We start from the raw sequence: 22860 nt of genomic DNA on the forward strand, positions 1-22860 counted from the left end.
CCAGCCCTCTCCCTTTGTTCCCTATGCTGGGAACTTCTAAACTCTCTTTCCCTGGGCAATTCTGCACAGCCCAGGGGTGCCACAATGGTGGGCACACTTCTGAGTGCCAGATGGTCCCTGTGAAAGAGCACCTGAACCACAGACACCCTCCCTCAAATTCCCCCCCCCCACCTACAGAGATGGCTGGCCAGCCAGCCCCATTGTTCCCTATGATGGGAACCAACTGCACAACAAAGAATAAAACAAGAACAATACAAAATAAAGTTTTTAAAAAATTATTTTCTCCCTTCCAAAGTACAAGTAGGCAAAGCATAATGACACATTACACCAGCAGTCCCCCACACAGAAAAATAACACAACTCACTTAACATCAGAGAATCGCAAAGCACGATTCCTGTCAAAAACACTTTATTTCTTGAACAGCTTTAGGTTACACAGCAGGGGGGAACACCAAAGGGCATGGCAGCACTATCTTACACAAAAATAACACAACTCACTTAACATCAGAGAATCACAAAAGCACAATTCCTGTCAAAAACACTTTATTTCTTTAACAGCTTTAGGTTACACAGCAGGGGGGGGGACACCAAAGGGCATGGAAGCAGTATCTTACACAAAAATAACACAACTCACTTCACATTAAAGAATCACCCCAAAAAATTGCTGTCAAAAGCACTTTATTTCTGTAACTGCTTTAGGTTACACAGTAGGAAGGCACAACAGAGCAGGAAAGCAGTGTACTACACAAAAATAACACAACTCACTTCACATCAGAGAATCACACAAACACAATTGCTGTCAAAAACGGTGAAGTGGGTTGTATTATTTTTTGTAGTACATTGCTATCATGCCCTGTTGTGCCCTCCTACTGTGTAACCTAAAGCTGTTCAAGAAATAAAGTGTTTTTGACAGGAATTGTGTTTTTGTGATTCTCTGATGTTAAGTGAGTTGTGTTATTTTTGTGTAAGATAGTGCTGCCATGCCCTTTGGTGTTCCCCCCTGCTGTGTAACCTAAAGCTGTTCAAGAAATAAAGTGTTTTTGACAGGAATCGTGCTTTGTGATTCTCTGATGTTAAGTGAGTTGTGTTATTTTTGTGTAAGATAGTGCTGCCATGCCCTTTGGTGTTCCCCCCTGCTGTGTAACCTAAAGCTGTTCAAGAAATAAAGTGTTTTTGACAGGAAACGTGCTTGCGATTCTCTGATGTTAAGTGAGTTGTGTTATTTTTCTGTGTGGGGGACTGCTGGTGTAATGTGTCATTATGCTTTGCCTACTTGTACTTTGGAAGGGAGAAAATAATTTTTAAAAAACTTTATTTTGTGTTGTTCTTGTTTTATTCTTTGTTGTGCAGTTGGTTCCCATCATAGGGAACAATGGGGCTGGCTGGCCAGCCATCTCTGTAGGTGGGGGGGGGGAATTTGAGGGAGGGTGTCTGTGGTTCAGGTGCTCTTTCACAGGGACCATCTGGCACTCAGAAGTGTGCCCACCATTGTGGCACCCCTGGGCTGTGCAGAATTGCCCAGGGAAAGAGAGTTTAGAAGTTCCCAGCATAGGGAACAAAGGGAGAGGGCTGGCCTTTGCCAGCCTGTTCCTGGGGTTATGGGTGTGGGGCAGGTGGGGGTGGATTTGGGTCTGTGAGGGGCTAATGTGGGGATTTGGGTCTGTGTGTGGCAGCTGGGGGGGAATTGGGTTTGTGTGGGGCTGTAAGGGGTGGACTTTAGGGGCTGAGAGGACCTACTTGGGGAGGCCATGAAATGCCCCCCAAGTGGGAGCAGTCTGAGCTTTGGTGGGGGTGGGAGGAGGGGTGGGAGAAGGGCCCCTGAGGGCTGGGGGGCATTTTGCATGCAAAATGCCACCCCTGGCAAGACAAGCCTCCCCCAGCTGTCAGTGGTAGAGATGAGAGCAGAGCACCTACTTGGGGAGGCCATGAAATGCCCCCCCCAAGTGGGAGCAGGCTGAGCCTTGGTGGGGGGTGGGAGGAAGGGTGGGAGAAGGGCCCCTGAGGGTAAGGGGGCATTTTGCATGCAAAATGCCACCCCTGGCAAAGGAAGCCTGCTTCTTCATTTTTCCCCATAGGAAATAATGAAGAAGATGAGCAGCAGCATGCTAACAATATGCTGCTCCTTCGCTTTCTTATGGGAGGATAGGGGGACCTGTTTGGGAGGCCATAACATGGCCCCCCAAAGTCCAATCGGTCTGAAACTTGGGGGGTTTGTAGAGAGGGGTTAGAGGAAGGTCCCCACCAATTTTGGGCTGATTCGGTGGGAAAATGACTCCCCCAGACGTCCGGGAAGACGCCGGAGGCATTTTCCCATTGAAAAAGCCGAAAGCTGAAAGCCGAAAGTAAGCCGAAAGCCGAAACGGCTGGCCGTTTCGGCTTTCAGCTTATATGAAAGAGAATCCTCTTTCGGCTTTCTGCTTTCGGCTTTAGCCGAAAATTTTTGGCTTGCACACCCCTATTTATACCTACTGATATTACATGTGCCTTACTTGTTCCAAGTCTGAGATTCAAGAAATTCAAGACATTAGATTATATTTAGCCCAGAAAAAGAGTATGGGATAATCTGCTGCATGTTTTAATATCTGGAAAGAAGGGAGAATAACTGTACATATAACCACTGACATTCATGAGTTTTAAGCTTGCAAAATCAGATTAGACTATTTAACAATAAAATAAGAAGCTGCCCAAAGAATATGCTACCCTTAGAAGATATTAAGAATAGTATAGACAGATCCTTTCTGGAAATGCTATAAATATACTAACTAGGCTGATTCCAGTGGTACCCTTACATATATGGAAAGTTTTGTTCACACAGGGTATGGTTCTTTAACAACCCATAGTAAAACACAGAACAAGAAAAATACCAAATCCAAAGGTATTTTTCTACCAGAACAAGTAGAAACATGGGATGCTGTAAAGCTGAGTTGAATCTTGCAAAAGTGGTTGCAGAACCATACCTAACAGCCATCTTAATTCCACCCAGAGTTTCTTGGAAACTTCCTTCTCTGGCTCCTGCTCCGACATTCAATTGATTTAAATCGTGATTTAATCACTAGTCAGTAAGACTAGATTTAAATCATGGTCTTCTACATAAAGATTCCTCACACTTAGCTTCTTGTGCAGATCTATTCTACTCCCAACAATCTTCTATTGATGTATTGTCGAAGGCTTTCACGGCCGGAGAACGATGGTTGTTGTGGGTTTTCCGGGCTGTATTGCCGTGGTCTTGGCATTGTAGTTCCTGATGTGGCAAAAACACTTTTCAAACCCAGGATGAATCAAACAACCAAGGAAAAACAGTCTCCTACAGGAAAAGTGTTTTTGCCATATATCAAAGGAATTAATGATCAGATGGGAAAGCTTATGAAAAAGCATAACCTTCAGGCAGTATTCAGACCCACCCGAAAAATACAACAGATGCTACGATCAGCAAAAAACAGTAGAGACCCCCTCACCTCTGCAGGAGTATACCATATACCCTGCAGCTGTGGACAAGTTTACATCGGGACCACAAAGCGTAGCATCCAGACAAGAATAAAAGAAGGTTGTTGTGGGTTTTCAGGGCTGTATTGCTGTGGTCTTGGCATTGTAGACCACGGCAATACAGCCCGGAAAACCCACAACAACCATCGTTCTCCGGCCGTGAAAGCCTTGGACAATACAAGAATAAAAGAACATGAAAGACACTGCAGACTTGGACAACCTGAAAAATCAGCAGCGGCTGAACATAGCCTAACTCAAACAGGGCACAGTATCTTATTCCAGGACACCAAAATACTGGACAACACTTCCAACTACTTTGTCAGACTGCACAGGGAAGCCATTGAAATTCACAAGCATAAGCAAAACTTCAACAGGAAAGAAGAAACCTTAAGAATGAACAGAGCATGGTTTCCAGTTCTGAAAAACACCAGGCTAACAAAACACTCTATACCCGACAATAGCCCTGCAGAGAAGATTAGCACATCAAGCACCAATCCATATGCAAAGGAACCTCCTCAGGATACAGTGAAGCCTCCCGCCATTAGCATTCCACACCCTGGGAAACTCTTACAGGATGACTCAGCTCAACCCCACCCCTCCTGAGTAGATATAAATAACCCGCCAACATCTTTTCCACACTGTGACACTGAGAGATCTCTGTCTTTTGGTGCTACACCTCTGAAGATGCCAGCCACAGCTGCTGGCGAAACGTCAGGACCACGGCAATACAGCCCGGAAAACCCACAACAACCAATCTTCTATTCATTGATTTTTTTTGAAATTTAGCATTTAAGAGGTATGGGGTTGGTTCTGTGTACAAAGATTTGCAAAGGAACAATGGGATTAAGGTCTTTTTCTCAACTGTGTATGTTTATTTTATAACCTTTTTGCTGTGAAGAGACAAGATCTCTGCAGACACAAATTCATTTTTGAGAACTGTAAAACCAAGCATCTGTGATATCTTCTAAACTGAAAAACTGCCCAATAATCTTACAGAAACCCTCTAGAAGAGCATGACATTGTGAATGGAATTTGTTTACCAAAAATTTAAACATTGCATGAATATACAGCCTCATGCTATGTAATTAAAAACTACACCTTATGTCATGATGATAACCTTTGGACTATAATGTATCTTAAATAGAAAACTATCTTTAGATAGATTTTTCCTCAAAAAACATTTTATTAAAAAAATCTGATTTAAATTTTTAAAAATCTGATTTAAATAAAAAAACATTTTTGATTTTTATCCACCCTGCTTCAAATTACTCCACCAGAATAATTATGCTTGAGTTTTCAGGCAGATTTATTATTCTTGTCTTTTGCTGGAACAAAACAATTCATACACTTAATTGTGAACTACCAAATGATAACATGGAACATTAATCTTCAACACTAAGAATTTGTAACAGTATAGAATTTAATTCAACATGGCAAAATATATTATATTAGACATTACTTGGAAAAGGAAACTATTGCTCCAATAGTTCAGCAAGCCACATGATATAACTAATGGAGTCCTCTTGAGAGGGAGCAGGTATGAGCAGGTACAGTCCAACAGGTACACTGCAAATTACTACAAGGAAATTGCAAAGCAATATTCGTCCTTTACACAAGCTCCTGCATCATGCTTGCAGAGCTCAGCTTCAGTGATCCATACACTAAATTACAGAATACAAAATTGCCCAGTTATAATTCAGGTGACATGCCAGCTCAGTTCGGCTTTGTTCACTTGCCAGTAACCTGCAGTAACCTACAGCACCACAAAAGTTCTCTAGTTCTTTGTGCTAAGGCATGTCCACTATTTAATTGTACTGAACTGGCCCAGGTCATTTCAGGGCTGGACTTCATACTACTGTTGCCACTTACAGAAGTAGCATTGCATAGGCCACTATCAGTAACAGCCAGGAACAGCTGGCTGCAGTGAACAAATCAGAGAAGGCAAAAGGTTCGATCCAAACTAACCTTTCTACTAGAGGAAGGGGTGGGGTAATTTCCACAAACTCCCTCTTTCTGCTGCACTCTCCCCTCCCCCCGCCATTTGCCTGTCATGCTGTTCCTGGAGGTCCCCAGTTCCCAAGTAATAGCATTTGGAGGAGACCTGTGGCAGGAAGGAACATTCTGTTCTACTGACTAAAATGCCTTCTGCAAGTATAAAATTTAGTCTGGATCCATCCCATAATTTTGATACTCCCTGTACTCCGCTTCCCCACCCCCACCCCCACCCCCCCACCCCCTGAGCAGGCAGAGTCAATCTTTCTCTTCCTTTTCCAGGGCCCCCGATGTTTGTCCCATAAATTCTTTTGGAGGGTCAGGAGAGCTTTGCAAGCAAAATGCACCACAGCGCAGGATGCTTCAGCAAAAAGGAGTACATGTAAAACCACCTCCTCCACCTTCATTCGGCAGCTTACATCAGCAGATTTTACCTGATTCCACCTTTTCAAAGCCTTGTCAGTGAGGGTCTCCTGGCCCAAACAATTTATGGGACAAACATAAAGCAGGAAAAGATCTGTTCCACCAATTCCTTCTGCAAGCTTTTCTACTGGATCCAACCCAGGACCAGCTACATAAAAACATACACCAATAGAAATCTGGTGTTTAGGTTGATTCATTCCAATTCATGTAAGGTTTGGGTGGCTCAGCGATTCCATTAACCCAAAAGGGATTAATCTGCAATAATTTGGTTCAGGCATTCCAGGAAGAGGTCCCACAGTAATAATTCTGCATGCCAGGTTACATTGTAGCAGTCTACTTCCCACATTGTTTCTCTAAAGTAAAAACGTCACAGTTGTGTGGTTTCAAAAGAGAGCAATGCCGAGCTATTTTGTTGATATCAACCTAGGCTTTTTGCAAACCAAATGTGTACATTCTTAGAGTTTGTTGCTAACTGTAGCAGCTGCTTCCAGCAATCATCAACTAAATGTTCTTGAAGAAAATGTTGCATGAACCCACACTTCACACACTCCAGCTCTGAGCGCGACCCACAACCACTCTAGAGATGGGCAGGCAGAATGCAGTAGGAGTTATCTATGAGACCGAAAGCTCCCAAATAAGCCTCATACCACACTACAATATCTACACAATTCCAAATCCCCATCCTTCATAGCATCAAATCTATGTGGATGCTCTATCCACAGCTAATACAAGGGCTGAGCTCTGCCTCACATTGCCCCCCCCCATCTAGCCCATCAATGTCTGTTTTAATTTCACAGCTGGGTCATGGTGCCTCTTTGCACCCTGACTCAGCTGGGAAGAAGGGGGGTTTACCAGCTGAAGGAGGAGCCACACAATTATTGTCATACCAATGCAAGGGATCAAAAGGGAGTGGTGGCATCAGGAGTAAGTGGCACAGGAACAGGGTTTGTGGATGCCATACCACCCACTCCACTGACAGCTGTTTCCGCCACAGAAGGATGTTTTTCCCACTAGTTGGGTTTGAATGATACTACAATATGGTAAAGCTTTGTTCTGTGGAATTATGCAGTGTTTTCACATTACTATCTACCCTGAGCCTTCAGAACAGATGTCAATAATAAAATAAAATATCAAGTTTACCTTTTACAGAAAGCCCCATTTAGCAAGGTTGTGAAAGTTGATGCAGATATATACCAAGAAGCAGATCAAAGTAGAAATAAACTTGTACATTATCTTAACACCTGCTTTTGAATTCAACTCTCAACATTCTCCCTCTCTCCCTAACATAGAAGTTCATGATCATTTTAGATATAAAGGGCACAAGTCAAGGTTAATCAGACACCACTTTTCACAATCAAATGATTTTCCAGACTATATGGCAATAACTGATACTCAAGGGGTTAGTGTTTTAGATTTCAGAATGCTCTCTAGGCAACGTCAGTTAAACTCTGGTATTCAAATAATCAGACATGCACTGAGTAGCCTGACAAACAAATCATCGCTGAACATCAAGGCAGCTCTCTAGAAGTATCGTGATTATAGTCCTAGTCATAGCCATCACCCATAGACGTCTAATATGCCAGAGAACTTAAAGTGTTAAAGAAAGTAAGAAAGCTGTCCTTCTGCTCCTAATATTACTTAAGCAGCACTTCAAATTAATTCATTCATATGGGTTAATTATTGTACTCGATGTCTGAGAACTACCATCTGCCTTGCACTGCTTGTAAGGGTCAAAGCCTACAAGTCCATTCCACAACCATTATTCTGTCTCTGTCTTATCAGATACAAGGGAGGTAACTTGACATGTTCCAAGGTTAAATGTTTTAATACACGTGTTAGAACCTGAAATACTATGTGACTTAATAAGCAGTTGAACTCAATCATCCTACTTGCACTCAATCACTCATAATCACCCTAACAGTAATACTGCAACAGGAAAAAAGCAATAACATTTCATATTAATCTCTGTTCAACATCTACGTGAAATCACTGGGAGAGATTATTGGGGGATTTGGAGTAAAGTGTCACCAATATGCAAATGACACTGAATTCTATTTCTCCTGAACAGATGAGTTGGCTGGCTCTGTGGAAGTTCTGAATAGGTGCCTAGAGAAGGTAACAGGATGGATATGGGGCAATAAACTGAAGTTCAGTCCAGACAAGGCTGAAGTTTGCTGGTCAATAGGGAAGCTGCTCAGGGATTTCAGAGTGATCCTGTTCTGGAGGAAATTAGAAACCTACTGAAAGCACAATTTCATAGCCTGAGGGAGCTGTTGGGAGCTGGAAACTCAGGTCTCCTCTGTGGAATGTAGTGCTTTTTATCCACTTCAGTTGATATGCTAGTGCAGAAAAATGTCTATCACTTTGTCTATCACTTTGAGCAACATCACACTACTGGGATTTTGGGAGCAGAAAAACCTCCACTTTCAATTCAAGAAGTTTCTCTGTCCCCTACGTAAGCAATGGCTTCCTCATGTACCCAACAATTACAGCTTGGTTATGCAAATACTTCTAGCCAACAAAGACCAAAGGAGGGGTCAGAAATGTGGGAATGACAAGTGATAGATAGTTTCAGCTGGGTTGCCATGTTGGTCTATAGTAGAAGAGCAAGGTTCAGGTTCAATAACACTTCAGAGACCAACTAGATTTCCAGGGCATGAACTTTTCAGAGAGTCTTGACTCTTGAAAGCTCACATCCTGGAAATCTAGTTGGTCTCTAATATGCAAGTGCTAGATAGTATTTCTTCCTGAGAATAACAGGAAGAAAAATGCTGACTCAAGGAGCAGTGGGCAAAAAGAGGAGGAGATGAATTCTCCTGGGGACATGACAGGCACAAGGTTCATTTTGGCTGATTCCATCTGGGGATAACATGCAGAAAGGAGCTCTCACGCCTGGCCTCCATCTTGATGGCTATTGCCACATGGAACTAATGAAGAGCAGTAAGCCTGGACAAAGACTCAAGGGAATGGATAACTGATAGAACCAGGGCTCATTTGGAGGCGGAACGCACAGGAACGGCGTTCCGGTAGATCTGAAAAGAGGTCACATGGGTTTTGGCCCCGCCCACATTATTCCTTTTCCTCCGAGTGCAAGCCGAGTGGTGCTGGGCTCCGAAGGAACGTAAGCTGCTTGGATTCATTCTGCTCTGCTGCTTTACTTTCATTTGTGACTCGTGGGGGGGGGGGAGAAAATGAGTGAATGAGTGCAAGCCGAGTGGGGCTGGGCTCCGAAGGAAAGTAAAGTGCTTGAATTCATTCTGCTCTGCTACTTTACTTGTGAGAGAGTGAGTGCGTGGGTGCAAGCAGGGCTGGCTCTCCAGAGGAGGGTAAGCTGCTTTGAGTTCATTCTGCTTTAAGGAAATACCTGGAGATTTTTGTGGAAAGGGGCCTGAGGGGTGGATGTTGCCTTCTGACACACTTCTGGTGATGTCAGGGGGTGTGGCATATGCTAATGAGTTCCTGCAGTTCTTTTTCTAGGAAATGACCCCGGGATAGAACAATGTAACTTTAAGAGTAAGTAACCTACCCTAGAATAACAGGCAGGTTATATCTAGAGGATGGATGGAGACTGCGTGTATGCACCTTTACTTTGTATTCTTGCTCTGTTGATATGCAGACTATGTGTGCGGATATTTTCTTCTTAATAAATGTCTTATTACTTTGAATGTTGGAAGTTTTCTGTCCATAACTACATTAAGCCCCACTCAAACATAATATTTTTAAAAATTATTTAAAACAGATTTCAAAAGACTTCAAATTACACCAATTTTCTATCTGATCAGACATAATTTTAACTCAATTCCAAGATGCTTGCTAAGAGGAGTGCCAAACTGGCCATTTTCGGACAGACTCCTCCCAGCAGGGACAATGTGCAGAGGACCAACTTGACTGTCCACAGCATGGAGATGTTAGTCCACAATGTTCAAGTGAGACAGGGGAATCTCTCCTGGAACTTGGGCCTCTGGTGAGTGACACTGCAGGGTACCTAGCCAATAAATCATATTTCCTAGTACTGAACAGCAATAAAGCATGGACTTTCACTGAATGGAATATATATTAAAACGTTCAGGCCCTTCCTGTCACTTAACTACTGCTGCTGAAAGATTTATAATATCTGCATTGAATAGGCAAGTCAATTCAATTTCATAGTTTAAAAATTGTCATAACTTTTGTTCACAATCCATAGCAGGAATAGCTGGAAGTTCAACTGGCTCATAGGTCAATGGATTTTCTTCATTTCCCTTCTGAAGATTGTTTGCTGCTAATAAAGGGTGGGATATAACCAGTTTACCTGATGTACATAGGCAGGTCAATACATTCTCAGATTCCTCCAACCTACAAACAATTCCATCCGGGTAACTGATGGTCAAAATCCCAAGAGGAGGGGAAGAAGAAATACATTTGGCATCAATTAAGGGTTTTGGATGGCTGTGGGAATAAGTTGGCTCCTTTCGGACTTGGCTTCCCTATAGGCCATTCATTTCCATTACCTGTCACAGGGGGCTGACTGACACTCCTTCTGACAATAAGCAGCTGAACAGTCATATCACAAAACACCCGAACAGGAGTGATTTGGTAGGACAGTAGAAAGGTTTTCATTTTTAGAAACATTAAGGGAAGAGTAGATTGTTTAAAAGCCAGAAGCACCCTCTTAACTGCTGACATCATTGGCAGCCAATTAATGCAGTTAGATCTACTAGCTGAAGATCTATTTGAAGGAGTTTACTTAAGGAACTGATGGCACTTCTACCTGAGGTCCAGCATTCAGCGTTCTGTCCAATGCAAAGTGTAACCTAGTTTAGCTGCAATATCCTTTTGCAACTCTGAAGAGCATGATCAGCCTGAGCAAAAGTTTGACAATGATTTAAGGGTGCAACTGGCAAGTTAGCTAATCTGGTACCTTCTTCAGAGCGTGGCACCTTGGTATTAGAGGCCGAACAATTAGTTGAGGAAACATGTCTCTCCAAATACTTTCTTGTGAAAACCTCAAATGAGGTTTGCAGACATTCAACTTTGCTTGACACGGATGTCAAGTACTGTTTTGGCTGTCAGTAAACATTGCTTAGCCACAAATTCCAAAACAGCAGAACGCTGTGTTTCATTGCTAACATGCTTTTGCATTTTTTCCATACTGTCCTGAATGGACTCCTGTTCAAACAGGGAGGTTTCACCCAGCGATACAGAGTTATCTAAGGACCAGAAAGATTCTTCTGTTTCAAGCCCAGCACATGTATTCCTTAAAGTGGCTGTGACAAGTTTTTTTTTTACATCCTTCCTCAGAAATTCAAATTCATTAGTCTTTAGTTGTTTTGTTGGGGGAGGCGACTCAAAATTGGTACGGCTCCACTTTTTGCATGCCATAATGAGGAAAGAAGAATAGATAAAAAAAGGAAACTCTCACTGTCCAACAGCCAACTCCTCACACCTGGCCTGAATACAGCAAAATGCTGAGATTTCCCCAGCCTGGCAAATTGTGCCAGTATTTTCAAAATATTACTTCTCTTCAAGGCTGAATAAATGCCCCACAGCTAACTGGAAGCTCTAGGCAGCAATCCGTGGAGGCTTGGCAAATTCTGGGTGTTCTAAATATCAGGGGAAAGGAAAACTAAAATCTGTGGGAGAGGCTCAGCCTAGTGCTGGTACTCCATCACCATCTTCCCCAGATTCAATGCTGTTGTGAAGCAGTTTATTTCATCCCGTTTCACTACATATCATGGTACATTCAAGTACCTCCTCGGGCTTCCCTGGCTTCTCTCTGATATTTCACAAACTGTGTTTGCTCTGAAATTTTGGGAAAGATCATACTAAAGTCTGGATGGCTGCTGTTTGGGTAGGAAAATAAAATTAAAGCCTAGGATTCAGAGAACATGGTACATACCTTGGTATATTGATATAACGATATCCTCATGCTTTTTTTAAAAAATGAAAAATCCTCAGTGGCCCAAGGGAGAGAGAGTGGCCACCACTGGGGGACTGGGGCAGGGAAATGTCAAGGAAACCTATGGAGAAGCCTTGTTGCTTCTGTACTGTATCAGCAGCAGCACCAGCAATTTCAAACACAATACTAAAGAGGCATCGGGGAGCAGTTGATCAACAGATAGATAGATCCCTGAAGTGCACAATTGCAGTAAGCCATCCCTGCGATACCTAATCAAAACAAGGAGACATGGGCACTAGACAGAGGTAATCAGTGGTGACACTGATGGAGCACGGGCCATCTTAGCTGGAGATACTCTAAATGACCAGCTGGTGGCAGTGGAGATACCTACAAACACCTTGGGTGGGCTCAGGAGAATGGTGAGCTGCCAAGTAGACATCCAGGATGGTCACTGAGAGCCAAGCTAGAAGTGATGAATTACACTTGCCTGGCAAGTGAACAGACTCACGTGTATTCCTCCCTGTTCACTTGCCATTCACTTGTGCTCCACTTGATCACTTCTAGCTTGGCTCTTAGTGTCTCAACCTCCCGAAGGACCCAAAGTTGTATGGCATTAATAGATCAGCAGGACCATTCTACAATACCCAGCTATGACCATTCGTCAAAAACCTTGACCAGGCCACGATGATCCATAATCTGATCACGTCTCGGTTAGATTACTGTAATTAGCTTTCTGTGGGACTGCTTTTGAAAATGATCCAGAAGCTTCAATTGGTGCAAAATGTGTTGGCCAAGCTATTGTTCAGGGTTGGCTACAGAGATCACGTCACCCCATTCTGAAAGAGCTGTACTAACCATCTGTTTCCACACACAATTCAAAGTGTTTGAAGGTCCTAAATGGCTTGGGGCCAGACCACCTGAAAGACCACTTTCTCCTGTTTTGTCCAGCCCACCAATAATATCTGCCTCTCAAGCCCTCCCTTTAGAGATGAGACAGGTCATGACTAGAGACGGCATTTCCTGTAGTGCCACCTTGCCTTTAGAATACCTTGCCCCTTGAGGCTTACCTGGTGTCTCCTTTGCTGTCTTTTAGGTGTCAGGCCAAAGCATATTTTTATCCAAGCTTTTAATTTAATGTTTCATTTTTCCAGCTGTTTTATGGTCTGCTTCATGACTGTGGTGGCAGTCAAGTTTTGTTTAGTTCTGTTTATATATCCCTGGGCTTGTTTTAATGGTTTGCTGATCTAATTTCTTGTTTTAATCATAGCCTGCCTTGAGCAGAACTTTGGAGAGGTGGCACAGAAACCTCCTAAATAAATGAATGAATGCTATGTGTAGTGACCATTTGTAAAATATACATCCATTTACCTTTGGTCATCTGAAAGTCCAAGACATCATTTTCTACTGAACTGAAGCATTTAGTCATTTGACTGGGTCTTCAATTATATGGTTACCAAAATTTCCTTGAGTGGTAATCACCCCCAAAGTCTGGCCTCCAGGGCTCTGAACCAATTATTGTGATTTTGGCCCCATGCAAATCCAAGTGATCATCAGCCAGTCAGAACCCATGGAATTCCATTGGATGGGAGGGGGTGAGCCAGGGAACAATTCCTCCAACAGAGAATTGCAGTTCTGGATAAGAGTGTCCGTTTAGACAAGATTTTTATTTGAATTTTAGTTAGGATTTGAGGGACCGGTTAGGAGAGAAAACTTGTTTTAACGAGACAAACAAGCACCTTGTTAAGGGCCTGCCAATTCTAACTTTTGTGTACAGGTTTAATTAACAAGGACTCTGTGAGTTAAAGGAGCAGCCTAGAGCCTGAACACAATCCTGTCAGTTGGGGAAACAGATTCCAGTGAACCCTGAATGCTGAGGGAACCTATCTAGAGAGGGGGGAGGAAATCAAATTTCACTCAGAATTTGTATGTTAACTGAGGATCATGTTAACTCCCACTGGGGAAGCTTATAATCTCTGGGGAGTGAAGTTGAGAGCCAGTTTTACATTCTATCCTGAAGAATTCCACACAAAACATTTACCTTATTACCCACCTTATTTTCTATAAATAAATCTGCGTTGTTCATTATTTATTTATTTGTTTATTTCAGATTTCTATTCCGCTATCCCCACAAGTGGGCTCAGGGAGGATAACAACATATTACCATCTGTGTTTTGTTTATCCAGTCAAATACCTGTGAAAACGGGTTATACTTACCTCACAATTATGTACCTCACAATTATGTACATTATTCGAGTAAGGTCCCAAATGAGATCGCTTTAGGGAACAGAAAGCTTACACATTACCAACCAGTTAATCAAAGCACTTTTTACTGATCGTAGGCAGCTGTGGTTTAAACACAGAGAAAGGAACAGAGACCAGAGTGTGGGACTGGACAGTCTTCAGTTACCTCAGAAGCCTTCCTCTCCCATTCCCATTCCAGTTACCTCAGAAGCCTTCCTCTCCCATTCCCCCACCCCACTGTGGCCATCATACACACAATCCAGCATGGTTAAGTAAATTCACAGAAATTACTAGTTCACCTATCCCTCAATGTATCTCTATTACTAAAATATCCCCACCTCATTTAACTTCTGCAAAGTTTCCTTATCTTGTCACTAGAGGTAATTCTCACTCACCATAAGTGAGTGACTATCTTTAAGCCTTTTGTAAACACAGATCAAATATACACCATATTGTACGTCTATAGTGTTAGAAATATTCAAGACTGTACTCCAAAATAACAACATTATATACTGCCCTTCAGGACAATGTCATGCAATACTCAGAGTGGTTTACAAAGTGTGTCATTATTATCCTCGCAACCATCACCCTGTGAGGTAGGTGGGGCTGAGAGAGCTCTGAGAGAGGTGTGACTAACCCAAGGTCACCCAGCTGGCTTCAAGCAGAGAAGCAGGGAATAAAACCCATTTCTCCAGATTAGAGTCCTGCCATTCCTAACCACTATACCAAACTGGCTCTTCCATGAGTAGAAAGCCCTTTCTTTCACAGAGAGAAAGGGTAGTGTTGGTCAGAACCTTCAACAATTCTATCTCCCCCATCCCCAAGGGTCCCAGTTCTAGAAGTAGCTTTGGGAGTGGCTTTTGGGAGCCACAGGAGGTCTCTTAGGACATAATCCAAAGGTTCGTAAAAAATAAATTGAAAATTATTGCCTTTGTTGTTCACAGTCTTCTAAATCCCTTCATGAAATTCTCACACAGTTGTGTCAATTTCACAATTCTGCACTAAAAGCAGAAAAGTATACTTAAACAATTCATGGGCAAATGAGCCAGGGGTATTCCCCCCACCCAAAAACCAAGGTAAACAGTGAGTGCATCAGCAGTGCTACTCTTTATCCTTATTGCAAAACTGTACTTGAGTTACATCACATAAGTGCTCTGCTCAAAACAATCCAAAAGGAAATATGTCTCTTCCTGGGTAACAACAGCTTAGTTCCATGCTATAGTGGCCAAAGGCTGGTGCACACACCTGCAAAGCAAGTTGCACACACCTGCAAAGCAAGTTCCAGTGTACAATCATATCAAAATTCCAAAAATGGAGGGCATTTGAAATTTTGTCCTACCAGTGGTACAAAACATTTTGGATTCTTCCCATTAAGCACTTGAAAATGTTGCCCCTAAACCCACTTTCCAGATAGCATGAGGTATACATGCTAATCTGTTTAAGGTGCCTTCAAAAACCCAAACAAGCAACATAACCAGTTCTTTATATTAACAAGTTTAGCCATGCTGGCTGTAGCTATGGCCAACACAGAACATGCAGGAAATTTTGCAAATATAAAAATAATATTAAGCGTCTATAGCAAATTAGCCATTCTGTTGTAATGCAGAACGCTCTACTTGACAACATGGCGAGGGACACTAATGAGATGCAGATCTCAACAACAAGCAGCAGCATTAGGTGGCATGGTGTGATCTTAGGGCTGCAGGCCTAAACTAGTATGTCTGGCATAACAAAGAAAAAATTCCGTACAAATGCTAGTTTGAATTGCTTTGATTTAAAACAGACATGTCATTGTAAAGCATTAAGTAACTAAAGAGAAAATTTACAACAGAGGCAAAGTCCAGTCCCATAAAGAATAACATCTTGTCAGCATATACAAATGACCAAAGCAGGAATATTAGTTTTACTTGCCCATTTGAAATTTTGTTGAATAACTGTTTATTTGTAATAATGGCAACCCAGTGGAATATCTAGATACCAGAATGAAATATTGTTTACATTGGGGAGAGACTGTTTCCATCGAGGACAGAGCTGCAACCACCTGCTCTCCTCCTCCCTTCCAGCCCTGGAAGCTTAAACGAAAGAAATTCTTGAGGAGACACACTTTCCATTAAGGGTAGAGCTTTTATCATCTGCGCTGCTCCTTCTGTGTAGATGACAAGGAGACTTGTTCTCTCTGATGGGTTGCTGCTGCTGTTTTTCTTCTAATATTTTAAGCCACTGAGTCCACATTGAGTGGAGAAAAAGCAAGATAAAAGTAGCCAAATAAAGACATTCAATACAGAACTCTAGGCTGGAAGTTTCAACCCTCACATACATTTTCAAAGATGAAAGGGAAATGGAATATATGGGAATATATGATACAATGTAGTATCTAACTTAAAGACTGTGATACCATAATGAAAGCTGATGTGCACCTTCAGGGCAATATTCTGCACTTGGGTGAACTGCAGATCAGCCACCACATTTGTTTTAAAGTGAGAAAGGCAATTTAGTATCTGATTTGAAGCTTGAAGAGATCACAATGAAATATGATATGTACATTTACATATGCTTCTCCACTGGAAGGCTGAGCAGCCATTTGCCTCTATACCTGACTTCAAAGGGGAAAGGAAAAACACAAGTTATTTTGCAGATTGAGATGTTGGAATGGAAGCTGATGTGCATATTCAGGACACAATTCTCCGTTTTGTTAGGACTTGATTCAAACCCCCACCATCTGTTTCCAAGAAGACCAGAAGCAAGCGAAGCCTCCCACACACTATGATTTGTTAAGTTATCGCAGAAAGCCAGCACATGATTTGATTCCAAATGCTACATAAACTTACTACTTCAAGGAGAGTGCTGACAAATTGAAGAGAGTCAGAAGAAAAGAAGAGCAAATGATTTAGAAGTGATATTGCATAAGGAAATCTATTGAGGGTAGTAAGACAGAACAATTATTCATTTCGGCCACCAGAAAGATGAGACGGTAGGGCTAAAATAAAAGAAAGTGGATCAGTGTTAAAGATGTAGGTTCTAATATTCAAAGTTGTTTAGATATAGAAGACACTGCAAACGAAGAATGTCTTTATTTAAAGGAAAAGATTGTAAAAGAATCTGGAAAAAATGCTTTAGATATAAAGTTCCCCAGCCACCAGACTGTTTCTAACCAGTTCTAAGAATCTCTTATAAGCCAATACACCTTCAGCCTCTACTAACGAATGAAGGGAAAAAATGAGCTGCTATAAACACACAAGAAGATGGTTTCAAAACTTAGGAAGTAGCCTTCCTGTAATTTTTTTAGAATGGTACCAACAGTGCATTAAACAGAAGAACGTCACATGAGATTTTAAGAGTAGCCATTTTAATTTGACTTCCTATGCTTTGAAACACTGGCATTTTTTATAAAAGTTAAATGAAAACTCTCTGCCCAGGCTTGTTATAACCCCACTTCCCTCCCACTACCAACTCCACCCCAAAAGAGTTTCCTTTGTTTTAAAGATATACCAGGGTCTCATTGGTTGAATTAATGTTATTAATGAAATATGATAAAGTATGCAAATAGCACAAATACTAACTGTAGCTATGACAGTATCAAAACTACTCAGCTCAGGAAATATCCTTCTGAAGATCCTTGGAGAAGGGTTTGTACAGGCTTCCACCAATGATTTCTTACTTAATCAGGCCTCACTACCTCTATAAGCAGAGATGCAAAATTTTTTAAGAACACTTAAAAATTATACCTGGCAACTAGGGTCCTAGAGATAACCAACAGATGTGCCTCCTATCTGGTTCTTACCTAATCTTATAAACTTCTGAAAATTTCAAAAGTGTTTGTGGGGCACCTACAGACTTTCTAAATACAGAAACAATGAGCCTCTCTTAAAAAGCCACTCCACATGATATGACGGCTTTCCCTAAATGTTTTCTCCCAAAAATCATTTTATGCCAACTTCTGTGTTCACTTATCTATCCCCCATATCAGGGTTCTATATCTTTCACTTGTTTGCCTGCCAACTGCAAGTTTTCCTTTCCACTAGAGCAAATGTCCCTGAGCTCCTAGCAAGTCTTGCTCATAGGACAGAAGTTTCCCCTTCTGTCCTCCTGGAAGAACTTGGGGAGCAAAGGATGAGTGGTTTCTCTCACATCACTGTGAGGCAACTCTTCTCTCAAGCACTGGGATTCTCAAGGCCAGAATGGAAGTGATATTACTTTTTTTATTCCTCATCCCAAGCTCTCCAAAGAACTTCTTACAAAAGCCTAGCTCCCTGAAGCAACCTCCCTGAAGGTGCAACCTCCCACAAAAGCCAATGACCACGAAGAGAATTCACCCCTCTTTTATTCCAGGGATAATCTGAGGGGGGAAGTACAGCAAAGTACTTCTTGAGCTATCCAAGATAGCAGCAACAAAATATTTAATGCACCTTCCACAAATGACTAGAATTCTGATTGCTTCCCAAGTTTGCGGTATGTGCCAATAGACTTGTGAAGACCAGAGGCAATCACAAATAACACCTTGGCTAATAAAACAAAAATTTGTGGACTCTTATGCCATATCAAGCTGAACACATAACTCATCCTATTTAGGATAACAGGATTTATATTTTATTTTATTTTATTTCAATTTATATACCGCCCATCCCCAGAGGCTCTGGGTGGTGAACAGTTTAAAATCAATAAAAACAAGAAAACAACAATACTAAAATCAATATACAAAACAATAATGGGATAAATTAACCAAGTGCAATGGTGGGGAGAACCCCCACCCCACCCCGAAGGTGGGAGGCCAACATGGCACCTCCCCCTTCAACCATCGAACGCCTGGCGGAACAGCTCTGTCTTACAGGCCTGGCGGAACGATAATATGTCTAGCTGGGCCCGGGTCTCCATTGACAGAGCATTCCACCAGGCTGGGGCCAGGACTGAAAAGGCCCTGGCCCTGGTTGAAGCGAGGCAGGCTTCCTTAGGGCTGGGGACCACTAGTAAACATTTATCCGCTGATCGAAGTGGATAACAGGATGATCACCAAGAAACTACACAACAGAAATTTCTGGTGATGCTAATGGGTGGAAGTCAGCACAAGCTAAAACAAAGATACTATGAAAGACCAGCTAGTTGTTGCTTACTCACATTATGATAGCAAGTAGGGAAACACTGATTATTAGTTGCACCCAGTTGCAAGGAAATTGTTCACAGATAACAGAGCAATGTAGCATAGTGGTTAAGTGGTTGGGCTCCAAGTCAGCACTCTGCTGGTTCAACTCCCACAAGTGTCATGAGCTCAGCAGAAGGTCCTGGGTACACCACTCCTCTCAGTCCCAGCTCCATCGTGGGGATAATAACACTGACTTTGTCCACTGCTCTGAGTGGGCGGCACTAATCTGTCTAGAACAGTGGTATATAAGCACACTGTTGTTGTTATTATGTGGTAACAGATGGTGTAGGCAGCTGGTCCAGCTGGCAAAGATTATGAAAAACACTGATGCACCTACTATCTTGGGTTTTCAATATACAGATACTGAGAGCAGAAAAGCCTATGAAAGTCAACAACCAACTGCATCCAGTCTAGGGCAGAACTATCTTGGAGTTTTCCAAATAAATTTCAGGGCTCCTGGACAAAAGATGAGCAAGCTGTGGGTTATCATTTACAATCGTTTAAAAGAGGAACATTTGTGTTTCTAAGGTTGAAACAGTTTTATTGAAAGGTAAGTAAGGCTGTTACACGCCCAACTCCTGAGAGAATCACCATTTCTTCTGGAGCCATCTGAAGCTATGGAGATTGTTACTCAACATCTCTGAAGCTACAACTTGCTACCTATTCTCAATCATTTAACGAAGATGATCATCTAGCCATGTAAGGGTCAGCATATGGAAGAGTGATGGTGAATTTCTTCCCTTTCAGTATGATGGCGATTTTCGCTCTACCCCGGGAAAATCAACACCGCATATACAGCTATAATCAAGGAGGCAGCATCACTCGAAATCTTTTGGGATTTGCAGAACCACGGCTGCCCTCAAGGCAGCCATACATAAACACAACCAGCCTCTGGTTGCTTTCATACACGCAGCGCAATAAACATTGTATGCCTGTTCTTGAAAAGCAAAAGCCTACACAGGCTTCGATACAGGGCTAAAGATTTCAATAAGCGCCGCTGCCCATCAGCAACATTTCCACGTGGCGACAGGGGCAGAGCTGCTCTTGAGCGTCTCTCCCGCGTGTCCGAAATGGCCCCCACGCGAGTGAAGTCTCCTCGCTCGCAGCCGGTAGGGCCACCCTCTACCTGCAGCACTGGGGGCGTGGAAGGGAAAGAACGAACACGGGGCAGGGGGAGCCGAGAGGGCGGAGGAGGAAGAGCGGGAGGCACCGCGCGCCATCTCACCGGCGGCTGCGAGGCCACTGGAAGGGGAGGCCTGGCAGCGGGAAAGGGGCGGCACACGCGCGGCGGAAGGGGGGCGGGCGCGGGCACTCACCGGCGTGCTGGTCCCGCGGCCACAGGTAGTAGGTGGCGGGGATGACGATGAGGGCCACGAAGCTGGTCAGGAAGTAGAAGAAGGTGTTGCCGCTGTCATCGTACTGGAACTGCTGCCCCGCCATGGCCGCTCTCGCACGCCCCGCCCCCCTCCCCAGCCAGCCCGGCAGCCGCCTCCTCAGGGATCCCGCGAGAACAGGGGCCTCCGCGACGGGAGAGGCAGCCGCCGCCTCCGCCCTTCCCTTTCCGCTTCCTCCTTCACCGCCGCAAGTTCGGCCTCGGGCAGCGCCGGCGCGGCCAGCTAGGGAGACGTGTCACTGCGCAGGCGCCGCCGCCACCACGGTGACGTCGCTCACGCGCTTCCGGTTCCTTGCCCGGGATGAGATGGGATTGGTTGTGCTGGGGCGCTGTCTCCTCCCCGTTCCCTCTCGAGGAGGTAGAGCGGGAGCGGCCGGAGGGGCCTAGTGCTGGCCGGGCAGGGATGCGATGTTCGTTCTCTACCGAGGTGGCTGCTGACGGAGGGGAAAGGCAAACCCATCCTTGCTCTTTATATTTTTTATAACTTTAGTTTTTTATAACGTCACGGGCAGTGTGACATCATGTGCCTCAGTCTGACACACCACTTAAGACCAAAGTGTGATTCATGGACCTTAGTAAATCACCATACATTCCAACAAGCAAGAGGAAAATTGTTACTAAATGACATCGAGCAATTTACACGTAACAGTAGATTAGTAGCTACAAAGAGGGCATCTTTTTCCATTGTCTTGTAGGCCATCTTTTTATTATTTATATATTTTTTATTTAAAACAAAACAACAATAAACAGTGCGCAAAAGATCAGTAACAGATTATATAACAGAAAATTAAAGCTGCAAGATAGTTCTCTCTATTCTCATACTTTAGTTGTATTAAAGTACATGTGGGTTGGCAGTACCAAATATTAATTACAGTGTACTGCCAAGCAGCCGCATTAGTTTGGATATCAGATTGAATTACAAATCTGAACAGAAGACATATAAAACTGGAGACAATATCAAGGAAAGAATTAATATTTATAGATTAAGAAATTATTAATTATTCAAAGATGAGATGGTACATAAGAAAATGGTTTCAATGTAGAAATAGATTAACAGTGCAATCCTAAAAAGTTACTTCAGTCTAAGCCCATTGATTTCAATAGACTTAGACTGGAGTAACTCTTCTTAGGATTGCATTGTAAGTCTGCCAGTTTTGCCACTGGCATAACAAATAGATGCCTGTTATTATACTGCTATAAGAAATAACACTGATTATGTAAATTATGAATATATGATGGATAAGCAAGGAAAAATAAAAACATGAGAATTCAAGCTCAAGGAAAAAACATCCCATGGTTGATGTATCCAAAGAAGGTGGCTGATTAAGAGAGAAAACAGTGTTTGAACAACTAATCAGTGGAGATCCAAAACACCTGTTTGAAAAAAATATATAAAATCCTATTGCAATATGAAACAGAATCGGAACAAGTTAAAAACAGTATGATAAAATAGATAAAAAACTTTGAAGAAAATATTTCTGTGTGTCAATGGGAAAATTTATGGACCAAAAAATTAAATTTACAGACTGTCACATGTTAAGAGAGAACTGGAATAAAATGTTTTTTAGATGGAATATAATCAAATGCTATCTTCTGAGTCCACTGGCAGAACTGAGCTTTGAACAAGAATTTCTCAGTTGACCCTCTGGGTTACAGTACCTTTTGTGAAATTCTTTGTATATGTTTTCCAAGTTACTATTGTTTATTTAATATTTTGTTTTTTTCTCATTTTTAAAATGTTATTAGTTTATACGAGAGAGGACTAATCATAAAGTAACAAACTTACCAAAATTTACAAAATACCATACTTTAAACATACAATTCAATACGAACCATCCAAAAAAAGACCAATTTGTTTCATATATTGTCGAAGGCTTTCACGGCTGGAGAACATTAGCTGTAGATTTTCCGGGCTGTATGGCCGTGGTCTTGGCATTGTAGTTCCTGATGTTTCACCAGCAAGTGAGATTGGCATCTTCAGAGGTGTAGCACCAAAAGACAGAGATCTCTCAGTGTCAATGTGTGGAGAAGATGTTAGCAGGCAATTTATATCTACTCAGGAAGGTGGGTTTGGGCTGAGTCATCCCGTAAGAATTTCCCAGGGTGTGGAATGCTAATGGGGGGAAGCTTCACTGTATCCTGAGGAGGTTCTTTTGCATATGGATTGGTGGTTGATATGCTAATCTTATCTGCAGGGCTATTGTAAGATCCAGAGTATTTTGTTAGTCTGGTGTTTTTCAGGACTGGAAACCATGCCATATTCATTCTTAAACTCTCTTTTTTCCTGTTGAAATTGTGCTCATGCTTATGAATT

At 42.5% G+C, this 22860-nt stretch overlaps 1 protein-coding gene across 1 annotated transcript in view; it reads right to left on the bottom strand.

Moving 5' to 3' along the window:
• SEC63 (SEC63 homolog, protein translocation regulator) overlaps positions 1-20642 on the bottom strand; it is a 56806-nt gene extending 36164 nt beyond the window's left edge. Inside the window, exon 1 of the mRNA XM_054981028.1 lies at positions 20470-20642. Within this exon, the coding sequence (XP_054837003.1) occupies positions 20470-20593 (124 nt within the window). The 5' untranslated portion in view covers positions 20594-20642. The remainder of the gene's footprint in view (positions 1-20469) is intronic.
• Between the last annotated feature and the right edge of the window lie 2218 nt (positions 20643-22860).

Source organism: Eublepharis macularius, chromosome 1 (assembly GCF_028583425.1).
Source record: "Eublepharis macularius isolate TG4126 chromosome 1, MPM_Emac_v1.0, whole genome shotgun sequence".
NCBI lineage: Eukaryota > Metazoa > Chordata > Lepidosauria > Squamata > Eublepharidae > Eublepharis > Eublepharis macularius.